This window comes from Lutra lutra, chromosome 18 (genome assembly GCF_902655055.1).
Source record: "Lutra lutra chromosome 18, mLutLut1.2, whole genome shotgun sequence".
NCBI classification, from domain to species: domain Eukaryota; kingdom Metazoa; phylum Chordata; class Mammalia; order Carnivora; family Mustelidae; genus Lutra; species Lutra lutra.
The window spans coordinates 4,698,084-4,712,337 of NC_062295.1; the positions used below are offsets into that span (position 1 = coordinate 4,698,084).

Genomic DNA, 14,254 nt, shown 5'->3' on the forward strand with positions numbered 1-14,254 from the left:
GCCTGCCTTGGTGGTCTTCACTGATGATGATGTGCCTCCTCTGTAACAACCAGAACCCCTCTTAGGTGGGTAGAGGAGACTGTTTGGAGGAGCCCTCAGAAAAGGGAGCCCAGCAGTCTGGGTTTGGTCCAGCTTAATAGAGAACAGAGATGAGAAGTCATGGGGGTGGGCAGCAGAGAGCAGGACGGCATTCTGGCTAAGGATGCTGGGTTTCAAATTCTGGCTTCGAAGCTGTATTAGGATAGCACCAGACCCTGTTAAAAAAAACAACACCCCCCCCCCCAATTTCAGTCCTTTAACACAGTACAGTTTATTTTTTTGCTTCCTTAGCACTACAGTGCAGCTGTCCCTGCTACTCTAACAGCCCTCCACAAGGTGATTCGGGGATCTAGGCTTTTTCCATCTTACAGCATTCCCCTCCTCTTAGTCCTCAGAAGGCCCCAGAAATATTTAGAAATGCCTGGGGAAATATTCATAAATGTATTCAGAAATGCCTGGAGAGAGGTGCACCTGCCTCGTAAGCTTCTTGGTCTGGAAGTGACTTGCATCTCTATTTGTCTCATTTCATTGGTGAGAACTAGTCACATAGCACTACCTAGATGCAAGTGAGCCTGGGAAATGTAGTCCCTGACTGGGCAGCCATTTCCTATTGACAACTCTATGTGATGGAAGGAGAAGCATGAATCTTGGTGGATGTTTAGTCATTTCTATCATTTATTAACAGGGAGGTCTAGTGGTCCTGGCCACTCTCCTACCTACCTCTAGGTGACCTTTTTGTGTTGTAATTTTCATGACTCTCTTCTACTGTTCTGTGGTCCAATAAGAGGGAATTTGTTAGAATGGGGCTCTCAGAATCTGTAGGAAAGGAGGAGAGGTCGGAAAGAAGCAAGAACCAAACTAGTTCTGGAGTTCTGGAAAGCAGGAATATTCTCACAGCGGAACTTGTCTGGACAGAACCCTATCTTTATGGGATAAATATACCCCAACCATTTGTTTCTCCCTCATGTCACTGATTCAGAAGATCTCAGGAGAGAGGGAGATAGTTCTTGGACATGTGTACATCCCCATTGTCCTAGGGAGATTAAAAAGAGGCATCCAGCTTTGCATCAACCCTATCTGCTCATCAGAGTCATCTGAAGAGCTCTATGAATACCAATCCCCGGTCCCCTCCCCACATCAATGAAATCTGGATGCTTGGGGCCAGATCCTGGACAGCAGCTTTCTGACCATCTCTCTGTGACTCCAAAGTGCAGCCAGCATTAAGAATCATGGGATCTACCCTTTCAATGTCTGACATGCAAAAAGGGCCACTTCAGTTCACCTCCTCACTGAGACCACACAAAAGTGGGGGAGAGATGATTTTCTTGGAATGGAAATGGAGATGTTTTTAAAGATTTTATTTATTTATTTGAGAGAGCGAGAGAGAGAGAGAGCGAGAGAGAGCAAGCACAACCAGGGCCTGGGGAGAGGGAGAAGCAGACTCCCCCCCTGAGTAGGGAGCTCAGGACAGGGTTTGATCCCAGGACCCTGGGATCATGACCTAAGCCATAGGCAGATGCTTAACTGGCTGAGCCACTTCGGCACCCCAGAAATTGAGACGTTCTTAAGAAAAGAGATGAGATGCTGGGCAACCAAAAATGATAAGTGTTCATATATCCAGAATGTGCCTTGGGGTGTGACTTGTGCCCTGCAGTCCCCTCCCCACATCCAAACATTCAAGGTCAGTGCGTGTTTTCCCCAGCCTCTGCCTCTGTTCTTGTCCAGGCATTATGCTGGTCACCTCTCCCAGCCTTATATGCATTTTCACCAAGGACACGTAGAGGCAAGAGTTAGGGCTTTTTAACCTGAGGGAAAGCATCTCCAATTATGGGATTCCAGGCACCATGACCATGAAGAAAGGAGATACTGGAGGTAGGGAGGTGGTGGGAGGGGTGGCGGGTGAGGAGTCCAGAGATGTTTCCATAGCAATTCAAATTTTACCATAAGGGCTTTGGAAGGAAGGGCTATTACAGCTAGGGCACCCCCTGTGCTCCTCTCCATCTGTGGCTGATGGGTAAGAAGGGAAAGGAACGGATTTGGAGTCAGGCCAACCTGAGCTCACATTCCTACCCTGACTCTTAATTGCTACGTTGTCTGGAAAAGTTTCCTGACTTATCTGTGCTGTCTGGGAGTTAGTTCCCACGGCATTGGTACAAGGATGATAATAGCCCCTACCTGGCAGAGTTGATGATTGAATGATGGAGCGTAAACAAAATTCACAGCACAGTGCCTGATACATGAAGTGTGCAAAACCAGTGTTAGGTCCCTTTTCTCTTTGCTTTGTGCCATTTGGAGTCAGTCAGACCAGCTTTGCTCTCGATCACCAGTCTGTGGGGAGGATATTATTAGGAAAATGGGAAAAAAATTTGAAAGGATTGGCAGGAACTAGATGGTGTCTAAAAGCTTTCTGTCCATTTTTTTTTTTAACTTAGAAAACATGGAAAAGAGAGAGAAGAAAATGAAATATCCAATTTTAGCTCCTAAGGAAAACCACCACTAATTATTTTTGGTATTTTTGCCACATTTCTCCTATTCATGTTTTAACATAATTGAAATCCTATAGTGTATGGTATTTATATTGTTTTTTTTTTCTTAATAATAAGCATTTTCCTGTGTTATTTTAAACCTTGCTTAACCCTCACTTTAATAGAAATAATAGTTCTCCATGAAAAGGGGATGACTCTGAGCTGAAGTCAGTCCCCTGTTGTTGGGCAAGTAGGTAGTTTCCATTACAAAAATGTTAGAAAGCATCCTTTTGTGCCACAGACATTTGGTATATCTCCAGTATGTCCTCAGGAGAGATTCCCAGGAGGAGAGCTACTGAGTCAAAGAAAAAGAAGGTTTTAAAAAATCTTTGTCTACATTTCCAGATTTCTGATCTAAATTTGAATACAGACCTATCTTAGCTTTTTATAACTCTGCAGCCTGATCTTAAAAAGCAATAGGGGCTCTCTGGAAGGACACATACATGGCAGTAACTTTTCCCAAATGTTATGGGATCTGGTGAGAATGGGCTCAGGAAGCCCTAGCATCTCCATCCTCACACCAGCCCAGCCTCCTGTCTGCCTCATAATTAAGCTTCAGATAATGTTTATAATCTCTTGGTGTTTTCTGGCACGTGTCAGGGTGACTGATGGGCTCGTCACAGCTCAGACACCCATCATCCCTGCACTGTAACTACTTTAACCTTCCTAATACACCAACTTCAAGGGCAGACCAAGGACAGGGATTTGTCAGCCCCTTTCTGCTCAGCCTCCCCGCCACAGGCGGCTTTTCCTTTCCTTTCTCGGCCCTGCATCCTCTTGCTCCTCTCAGAATCATCCACAAGCTAGACCTAAGGCAGTTGTTCAACACCATAAGTAAAACTATTCTTAGGTTACAAGCTGCCAGAATTTTGAAGCAAGTGCGTGTAAATATTTCATTTCTGACAGTGAGAGTTATTAAGAGAAACCTTGTGCATTTTCTAGAAGAATTTTAAGAGACGTTTATTCATTGGACATGTCTGGAGCCTATAGAATTTGGTTGGGGGGTGTTGAATATCATCTGTGAATGGGTTCTTTCCTTTTTTACTCTCATATTTATAAATCTGGGCTGAGTTCTGGTGGTTGAAACCAAGTCCTGGGCTAGAGTGGAGGAGAGGGATGGTGGGGAGAGAGGCAGCTGCCTGCTTTAAAAAATACCCCTTTGGGTGTTCTGTTCACCGGCTGTTCCATTAAGTGCAGTGGGGCTTAAAATACCAGGTGTTGGGACTGCTGCTGTTACAGTTACTACACCAAACTCACGGGAACGACAGCCGTCTGATCTCCATCTCCAACTCCATACCAGACATTCCCATGAATCCATGGCAAAAAGACAGTGAGATAGATTTTTGTGTGTTTTCTAAGTGAGGAAACTGAGGCACAGAGAAGTAAAGTAGCTTTCCCTTCACCATGCACACAGCTTGTAAGTGGTAGAGCAAGTATTTACAAAGCCCAGGGATTTCTGATTCCAGAGCAACCCATATACATTTTACCAGCTGGAAATCAAACCGAGCTCCCTGAACATCATCACTTGACAGTAAATCTGGAGTATCGCATGTAGAGATCCACAAAGAACAGCACAGTGCATGTGGTTCTGTGAAAGGAAAGATAAATTCACCATTTAACTCTGTGCCAGGGACCGCGTCAAGCACTTTTGAATATTTTTTGTTTAAACGTGTTTTCCATTTTGTAAGCATACAATTACAGGTTCGGAAAAGAGACCTACCTTTTGTTGTGATTGTCGATTGCTGTGATCAAAGTACCCCAAAACCCAGTGGCACAAAACAGCAGCCGTTTATTATAGCTCAGGATTTTGTGAGTCAGGAATCTGGACATACACTGACTGAGGTTTCTTGGTGGCATTCAGCTGCCAGACGGACAGCCTGAGGGTCCAAGATGGCTTTTCTTAGTGGATGGCACACTGGCCAGGGAGGCTGGAAGTTTGGGCTCAGCTGGAACTCTCTATCAAAGTGTATCAATGTAGCCTCTTCCTGGTGGTCTCGGCGTAGTGGAACCTCTGATGTAGCAGATGAGGGCACTCAGAGAGGGTCCCCACAGACAATAGTAGCAGCCACCAGTCTTTTAAGGCTGGCCCAGAACTGAAACAGTATCCCTTCTGCTGTAATCTGTTGGTCAGGATAGTTTTAGAGACCACTCAGATTCATGGATTGAGAACACAGACCCCCACCTCTCAGGGGAAGAAGTACCCTAGAACGTGTGGCCAATTTCAGTCACTACATGTGCCCAAGATGACATACTTAGAAAGTGGTAAAAGCAGGTTTTGAACCCAGAACCTGACTCCACAACCATGCTTAGCGTCCCTTGTCTCCACAGAATTCAACTATTGCAGGTAGGACACTGCAGGGAGAGATGCCAGTGTTTACTGTTTAAGAGGTAACATGGAACCAACACCCCAGAGGAGTAGTGGGGAGAGAAGCGTTTCCCTGTTCTCAGTTTACAGGGAAGTGAACTCTCTCAGATGAGGAAAGTGACCTCAAAGCCACTTGGCTGCTGAGTGACAAGAATCCCATTTGTCTTATTCCACAACCCAAGCACGTTTCTGCTTTATTATTCTTTGATGGTAGCCCTTGAAGGTATTCTATGTACACCAGTGAAAACAACCCAGAGATTCAGTCAGTTCAAGGAAGAGTTGACTCAATATGGTAAAAATTCACAACCCATCGCTGACCCCTTTGGTCAAGGTGACTAAAATGTTTTCTGTTATCCCAGAATAGATCATTAGGATCATAACTGAATACAAAGGAGTGCTGAATATCTCTTCCACTTGAAAGAGGGCCAAACACAAGGGCTCAGATACCTCCTCAGGGTTCTGTCAGAGGGACAAGCCAGCTCAGGTGATAGATACAGAAGCAGAAGATCAGAGGATTCAGGGAGAGAGGAGAATTATCAGTGTGAGCCTGAAGAAAAACTGAACTCGGAAGGGATCTCTTGTAGATCTTGAGGAGCCAGCAATAAGAGGACTCCGTCTGCTCCTGCAGAGTCTTTGCTGATGGTCCCTTTCTGGTTATTTGAGTTGAGGAGAAAACAGAGAGTGGGTATGAAGGAAGGGAACAGTTTCAGTCTCAGCCTTGCTCTTGCAAACTGACCAGTGAGTCTTCTCTATGTCAAGAGGGATACCACAGGAGAGGCTGTGGAGAAAGGGGAACCCTCTTACACTGTTGGTGGGAATGCAGGTTGGTATAGCCCCTTCGGAAGACAGTGTGGCGTTTCCTCAAAAAGTTAAAAATAGGGCTACCCTACAACCCAGGAATTGCACTACTGGGTATTTACCCCAAAGATACAGGCGTAGTGAAAAGAAGGGCCACATGCACCCCAACGTTCCTAGCAGCAGTGTCCACAATAGCCAAACTGTGGGAAGAGATGAGATGTCCTTCAACAGACAAATGGATAAAGAAGATGTGGTCCATATACACAATGGAATGTTACTCAGCCATCAGAAAGGATGAATACCCAACTTTTGCATCAACATTGATGGAACTGGAGATTATGCTGAGTGAAATAAGTTAAGCAGAGAAAGTCAATTATCATATGGTTTCACTTATTTGTGGAACATAAGGAATAGCATGGAGGACATTTGAAAAGGAAGGGAAAAATGAAGGGAGGGAAATCAGAGGGGGAGATGAACCATGAGATACTAGGGACTCTGGGAAAGGGTTTTAGAGGGGAAGGGGTGGGGAGAATGGGTTAGCCTGGTGATGGGTATTAAGGAGGGTACATATTACATGGAGCACTGGGTACGCAAACAGTGAGTCATGGAACACTACCTCAAAAACTAATGATGTACTGTATGGTGATTAACATAATAAAAACATAATAATAAGAAGAAAGAGGATACCACAGAAGAGCTGGGTTTGAGCCATCTGGCTTGTGCACCCAAGAGGACCAGCTAGAGTGAAGGGACCTCAGGACCAAGAGATTGTGAGTTATACTGACTGAATCAATCACTAGGAGAAATTGGAAGAGGTTGGATAGAAATGGATTTTCTATCAGGGAATCATGCAGAGGGGTCTTAGGCAAGGCAGTGCTGCAGTGAAGAGATGTGGCCAGGCCTGCTAGCTCTGCTCTCTAAAACCATCTTCTCCTCTTTGAATTATAGCTTGACCATATGTACAAACACCCTTGCCATTATATGTGGCCACATGACTGAGCTCTAGCCAGTAGAAGGTAAGCTGAAATTCATGACATTTTTCTGGATCTGGTTCATAAAGACAACCATAGTGTTCCTCCGTGTGTTCTCCTCCTGGCTGGCTGGTATGAAGATGACCATGGTGACCTTGGAAGCCACATATTAAAGATGGCAGAGACTCTTTCAGCCTGGATCCCTCAAGGATGGTGTGGAGGAGAGCTGTCCTCTAATGTGTTCTTCCACCTAGGACTGTTATGCGGGCAAGAAATGAATACCCACTGTGTCAAGTCATGACACATTTGGTTGCTGCAGCTTTGACGTGTCTGATAATATAGGAGGGCTATATCCACGGGCTTCCCAAAATTCACCTGTAACCCATGTAGGTATCTAGAATCATAGAGACCTGGGTTCATTTCACTGCTTTACCAGAGAAGTAATTTAGGCTCTTTAATCCTTATCTAGATCCATTTGAAGTGAGCTCTACCAGTAAAATGAACTAATAAATTATTTTGTGTCCTTAGAGTGTTTTGAGTTGTTTCTATCCCATACTACCAAAGAAGGCCTATCTACCACTACACCTGCAAAATTAAGAGTGGTACCCCAAAATGTTCAGCACAGGAGATTGAATAGTTTGGAGCAACAGAGCCCCAGATTGTATTTGGGCATCTCAGATTCTGGCCCTTAGGAGACTTAAGTGGGTGTGCCTGAGTGGTGATCTTCCCTCTATCAGTCAACTCAGTCCTTATCTATTAACCTGTGGGAAGTCCCAGGAGAAAATCCATATCTCTGTTGTGTAGGCGTAGTCCCTGCATGGGTTTTGAAGGCAGTTTTGAAGTAGGATCTGTGTTCAAACCCTGCCTCTGACACTCTATAGTGTGGAAAGGAACTTAACATTCCAACCTCAGCTTCCCTATCTGCAAATGTGGCAGGAGAGCCAGCTCCTAGAGTTGAGGTGAGGATCTCAAGGTAATCATGTACATCAAGTTTCGAGCACGAGCGAGGAGGAAACCCTTAATGTCGCCCTTTGCAATTTCAAACACATGTAGAGAAATGGAAGAAGAGGAAGGAAATGATTAAAGGGATGGGAAATGGCTGGAACAAAGCTTTAAGGAGTGTCCTGCCAGGAGTTTCCGGCATTCCTTCTGTGCCCTATGCTGGTGCACAGAATGGCTCACCTCAAAGATGGCTCTAATCATATCAGCCCCCGCTGGAACCCCTCTGATGGCTGCTGCTGATAAGATAAAAGCCAAATGCCTTAGCCTGGCACCTGCAGCCCCTACAGAAACCTCATTCATTCAGCTGGCCTCTGCAGTCTGTTCTAGGTGCCCAACATACCACAGCGGATCATAGATGGGCCCTGAGCTCTGTGGGTGCCACATTCCTGAATAAGGCCTGAGCTGTATGTGTTAGAAGTGAATCTAACAGAATCAGAACTATAAAATCAACCCCCAATGTAGTATTTAGAGCTTCTAGTAACTTTCACCATTTGCTTTTCCTATATTTATCTAATATGTGGGGTTATAAATCCAAGTATGATTTACCTCCAGTTGGCCACTCCCTATCACGACCCTATGACCCAGCTTCTACTCTGTCATATGAGTGGGTGAGAGAGTTGTGTATAGTTTACTCTTCAATGAGGAAAAGAAACCCAGCACTTCTCTAAAGTCTCTTATTAATATTAAAGCACCAAAGCTTTATTTTTATCCTATTTATGTTTAGTTTGACAAATAATACATGGATACATTCTTAATGAAAAAATTTCAAGCAATTTAGTAAAAGAAAGTTCCCCACAACTTTCTTCGACCCATCAATTCTCACTCAAGTTCCATTTTCCTCCTTAGAGGTAGACCTTTTGTCAGCTTGATGAGTACCCTCCTGGACATTTTTCAGACATATATCTATGTGTGTGCAGAGAGGGAAAGAGGAATGTATAATACATATAGACCTAAGGGTTGTTTATTTTTTTAGAGATTGGTACAATTTTGTGTGTCCTTTTCTTCATCTTTTCTTTTTGATTTATCATATGTGTTATAGTCTTTTCATGTCAGAACACTATGAAAAACATTATATTCTAACATGTATAATATTTCATAATACAGATATATCATAATTGGTTTGGCTTAGAGGATCATAAATTTGGAGTCCAACAGCCACATATGTATTTTGTTTGGGCAGAACCATATCTAGCTATTTTTTAAAAAATTTTTTAAAGATTCTATTTATTTATTTGAAAGAGAGAGAATGAGAGAGAGAATGTGCGAGGAGAGAGGGTCAGAGGGGACTTCAGGATCATGACCTGAGCTCAAGGCAGTCGCTTAATCAACTGAGTCACCCAGGTGCTCCAATCTAGCTGTTTTAAATGCAAATAGCTTTAGGTAGAGTATGCAATCTCTAATTTCCACACAGGCCCCTCCATTCCCTATTATTTTACAGGCAGCCCACTTTAAACATTTTCATTACTTCCCTGGCCGCTATGGGTATTGGTGTGTTCAAACTCCGTATTTTAGCCATTCTTTTACTTGTGGATGTTTAAAGTTTTTTAGAAATGTATTGTTATTGTGAACAATGCTGCACTGCATAGCCATATCTAAGCCTCTTTCTGTGTGTGTCATCTGTCTAAGATATATGTAAGAATTGGGTTGGCACGAAGTAAGTGCAGAGTCACAAAAGTTAGAAGTTAGGAGAGACACACAGAGTTAGGAGACACACACTCAGATTGTGCAGTAGAGAAAAATCCAAGTAGGTTGAGAACTGTCTTGCCCTTGTGCTCAGTGAAGCAGGGAGAGGCATACTGCGTAAGACCTGCAGCTGCTGGGTATCATGCTGCCCTTCCATCTTCCCATTGGTTTTCAGCAGGGAAAACATGCACGTGTGCACACACACACACGTGAGATTGTGTAGCCCGGGCATCTGTGGTAAATTGCTTGGGAATCGGGTTTTCTCCAGGCCCCAGGCCTAATAGGGCTCCAGAGCAGAGAGCAATAGCAGGGAGGCTCTCGGCTCTGATATTCATCACACCTTGGAGTGTTTCTCCAGGGCTGGCCCCTGGATTCATGGTTTGGCAAGCCTCAGGCCATGGCTAATGGACTCTCCTGGCTGAGGTCAGTTTGAAGGCTGGCCTCCTGTTGAGGAGGGTAATGATGCGTGAAGCTGCCCAGTGGGCAACAAGCTCTGTCTGAATTACTTCTGGGGCTAATGCTTAGGTGAGGGCTGGTCTCATACTTTGAGGCGAGCGTGGGAGGGGTTCTTCTGGGAGCTGGGCCAGCATGAGCTACAGGGACTGGTCAGCTAACTCAGAAAGACACAGATTCCTAAGCACTTTGCTGGAGTCACAACAGTGAGCTGGTATCGATCCATATCGTAGTCAGTGTGGGCTGCCTTAACAAAATATCCTAGCCAGGGTGGATTAAACAACAGAAATTTATTTGTCATAGTTCTGAAGACCGGAAGTCCAAGGTCAAGGTGCCAGCAGGGTTGGTGTCTGGTGAAGCTTGTCTCCTTGAGTTACAGATGGCCTCCTTTGTGTTCTGTCCTCATGTACCCTTTCCTTGGTGCATACAGGTGGAGGAAGAGACGAAGCAAACAGAAACTATCTCTTTGGTGTCTCTTCTGATAAAGACAGTAACCCCATCTTGTGCAGCCCACCTTCATTACCTCATCTAAACTGAATTACTTCCCAAAGACCCCATCCCAAAATTTCATCCCTTGGGGGTTAGAGTGTCATAAATTTTAAGGTGACACAGCAGTCTGGTAGGAAAATATGACTGAGGTTGCCCAAGTCAATCTTGGATGTAAGAATGAAAGTTGCAAGACAGAATGTTATCAGAAAAAAAAAAAGTCTTATCTGCCTCAGTGCATATTTTGAATGTATATGAATGATGATGTGTGGTGTCTAAGTAAAACACTTTTTTTCCTTAACCTACTGAGCCACTCAGTTGTCCCCACATCTTTTTTTTTTCTTTTCTGTTACATAAACTAACCCATTTATTATAGGCTAGTAGTGTTTCAAGTGGTCTTTCAACTGGTCTTTCAACTCTTTCAGTCCTCTGATGGGGGACTTTATTGTGACAGCAGATGTGGTGTTGTAGGTCCAGGTACTGCCTGCTATGGTTTTCATGTAGGAAACACAGTGCCAGATCCCCACAGCTTGTCTTTTTGTCTTGGTTTTGCCACAGAAGGAACCACTGAAACTTGGCATGCTGGCTTCTTTCAATGTCTTCGTCAATGTTTTCCTGAGGGAAGCACCGTTATGGGTCCTGTATTTACCGACGATTCCTTCTTTCTGTGTATAGCCATGTTGATGCAAACTAGGTATGAGCCCAGAGAGAGAAAATGGGCTGTGGGTAGGAGCCATAAAGTCTGTATGATGTTATCTTGGGCTTTAATTTAATTTCCCTACTTAATAATGTTCTGGGCTTGGAAGAATTAACTTTTCTAAACCCCATGTTCTCCTCTATGAAATGGGAATAATAAAAGTTATTCTGGGGATTAAATGAGACAGTAAGCGTAAAGTTGGCACAGTGCCTGGCACAACGCTTTGTTTCACAATATTTTGAGGCATTTTGAACACAGAAAGCTACAGTTGCTGTAGTTTGTTGTTTTACCTTCCACTAACACTGACTCGAAACTTTAAGGGGAAAAAAAAACCCTCAAAAATGTCTTCAATGCCTTTGCTTTTTCAGTGTTCATTTAATCATTATCAGTGCACGGGTATTGCACACAGCCCTCCCCCTGCCTTTTTTTTTTCCCTGGCAAGATGGTTATAATGTGTTGAAAATATTAATTATCTTCTTCACCTTCTACACAGGCCTGGAAAAAACAAATCTTGTTGCTGTGCTTGGTAGAAGAAAAAGTACCTCTGTGTGCGTGTGTGTGTGTGTCTGTCTGTCTTTCTGTGCATCTGTGTGTATGTGTCTGTGTGTGTGTTGCACTCATTGTCCCCTTGGGCCATAACAAATTATGGATGCCAGTTCCTTTAAAAAGACAATTAATCCAATTACCTTCTTGTTGAATCAATACTAATGGTTTTTTTTCCCTTTAACTTTCAGGTTTTGACGAGCCTGGCTACCAGCAAAGCTGAGGTAGGAAATGTGGTTTTGCTGTCTCTTTGGAGGACATTTTGACGTGGTTTCCTTCTGTCATGCAGTGAAATGGGTGTCCTAGTTGAGATCTGCTCTGTGCAGTGTCCTGGTGGTTTGCATAGGACATTGTTAGTGGGCTGGTTTCGTCCTGCTGTTTGGGGCTGATGACCAGGTGCACACTGAGTAGCCTGGTAAAGGTGGTTGGTGGTTTCAAAGCCAGATGTCCTGTTTGCTTCTGTCCTGGTGACTTCAAACTCTGTCAGTATATATATACATTATGATTCCAACTTCACTAAGATAAGATACTAAGCAGTGAGACCTCCGTCTATTTTATGCCCTTCTTCCATCTCCTCCGTCCTCTTCCTTACCCTCCTTGTCCTCTGGGGCATGAAGAGAACTGTGGCTGAGGCTGGTAAAGGATAAAAAAGACATGGGTCAGAGGTCATTAGCAAGGTGACCATCATTGGGAATTGTATGTTATGTTCTTTAAGGAATATTTCCAAAATATTTCCAGTGTCATGGGGGAGTTGCAGTCCCAATCCCAAGTTATTATGTGGATAGAACAAGAAGCATGAACTCTGGACTCAAGAGCCTGGGTTCATTGTGGCATTGTGCATCACTATCACCGCCGAGACTCACTTTCCTCATGTGCCCAGTGAGGATAATGACATCTCCTTCGGCTCTATCACACAGGTGTGGAGGCAGATTCTGGCAGGTCTCTACAAAATATAAGGGGACAACATTATTCAAGGGTGGAAACTCCAGTTGAGTGTCTATATCCTTGGATATGATGGCTTGGTGTGCAAAGGTTTTCCAGGAACTTTGATGCATTACTAGTGTAAATGTTACTTTGAAATGCCTAGTGAGGCAGGAATTTGGGAAGCAGATCAATGGGAAGGGGAAGCGGGTGGAAAGCAGAAGGATGGGGTAGAGTGAAAAAGCCACTAAATTCACTTGCTTCCCATGATCTTGTGACCAGTGACTTGAGGTAGTCATGTATCTCCCCAAATTTAATTTCCTCATTTTCAGAATGAGAATGACAATGCAGATCACATGAAGTTGTTGAGCGAATTAAAATGTCAATGGCAGTGTTTACTCTTCTAGTCTGCTGTAACTAGAATACCAGTTTTCATGTATTCATCATGAATACCCCATTTACTATGTAAGGCTCTACATGTACCATCTTATTTTTTCATTTTTAAAGATTTTATTTATTTATTTGACAGACAGAGATCACAAGTAGGCAGAGAGGCAGGCAGAAAGAGAGGAGGAAGCAGGCTTCCTGCTGAGCAGAGAGCCCGATGCGGGGCTTGATCCCAGGACCCTGAGATCATGACCCGAGCTAAAGGCAGAGGCTTTAACCCACTGAGCCACTCAGGCACCCCCATGTACCATCTTATAAAAATCCTTACAAAGGGGTGCCTGGGTGGCTCAGTGGGTTAAGCCTCTGCCTTCGGCTCGGGTCATGATCTCAGGGTCCTGAGATCGAGCCCCACATCGGGCTCTCTGCTCAGCAGGGAGCCTACTTCCTCCTCTCTCTCTGCCTGCCTCTCTGCTTACTTGTGATCTCTCTCTGTCAAATAAATAAATCTTAAAAAAAAAAATCCTTACAGAAATGTTGTGATATACACACGGTTATAATCCTCCTTTTCAGAAGAATAAACTGAGCCTCAGAAAGACTCAGTAACTTTCCTAGAGCCATTCAACTAGTGAATGATGGAGTCAGGTTTCAAGGTAGGGTGCAAAGTATTGGCTCTTAACTGCCATGCCGTGTGTCTTCTTTCAGACTGCTGTAAGAACATCACATAGACTGAATAGCTTAAAAAACAGAAACTTATTTCTCACAGTTAGGAAGGTTGGGAAATCCAGGGTCAAGACTCTGGCAGATCTGATATCTGGTGAGGACTCTTTCTGGTTGGCAAGATAGCCATCTTCTCCTTGTATCCTTGTGTGGCAAGAGAGCAGAGAGAGGACAAGCTCTTCTTTCTTTGCTTATAAGGGCACAAACCCCATTCATGAGGGCTTCACCCTCATAATCTAATCACTCACAAAGGCCCCACCTCCTACTACCATTACATTGGAGGTTAGGATTTTAACCTGTGAATTTTGGGAGGACACAAGTCTAAAAGTCCACAACATCACATGAAAACCTGGTGCATAGTGGGTGTTCAGTAAATGTTAGCCCTGCCTCTCCTTAAGGGCCAGTCCAGCTTTCTGGATCATACCTGAATGTATCTCATGCCTCTGAGGTCAGCACCACGGACAGTTACCTGTTCCCTGTGATCTCCCATCTTTCTGCTTTTCCCCCTAGATAGTCTCACATTTGTGTCACAGTTGGCAATTTAAAACAAACAACAATAAGAACACCTTTACATATGTTGCCCCTTTTCAATTTCACAGAAATCACATATGGGAGGATATTATTACTGCCATTTTCAGATTTAAAAATGGAGTTTTAGAGAATTGGA

General features: G+C 44.0%; 1 protein-coding gene across 5 annotated transcripts in view; it reads left to right on the plus strand.

Moving 5' to 3' along the window:
* RBFOX1 (RNA binding fox-1 homolog 1) overlaps positions 1-14,254 on the plus strand; it is a 2,072,285-nt gene that overhangs the window by 486,314 nt on the left and 1,571,717 nt on the right. For all 5 annotated transcript variants that reach the window (XM_047713056.1, XM_047713053.1, XM_047713055.1 and 2 more), the window contains exon 4: positions 11,754-11,786. In XM_047713056.1, the coding sequence (XP_047569012.1) occupies positions 11,754-11,786 (33 nt within the window). The remainder of the gene's footprint in view (positions 1-11,753; positions 11,787-14,254) is intronic.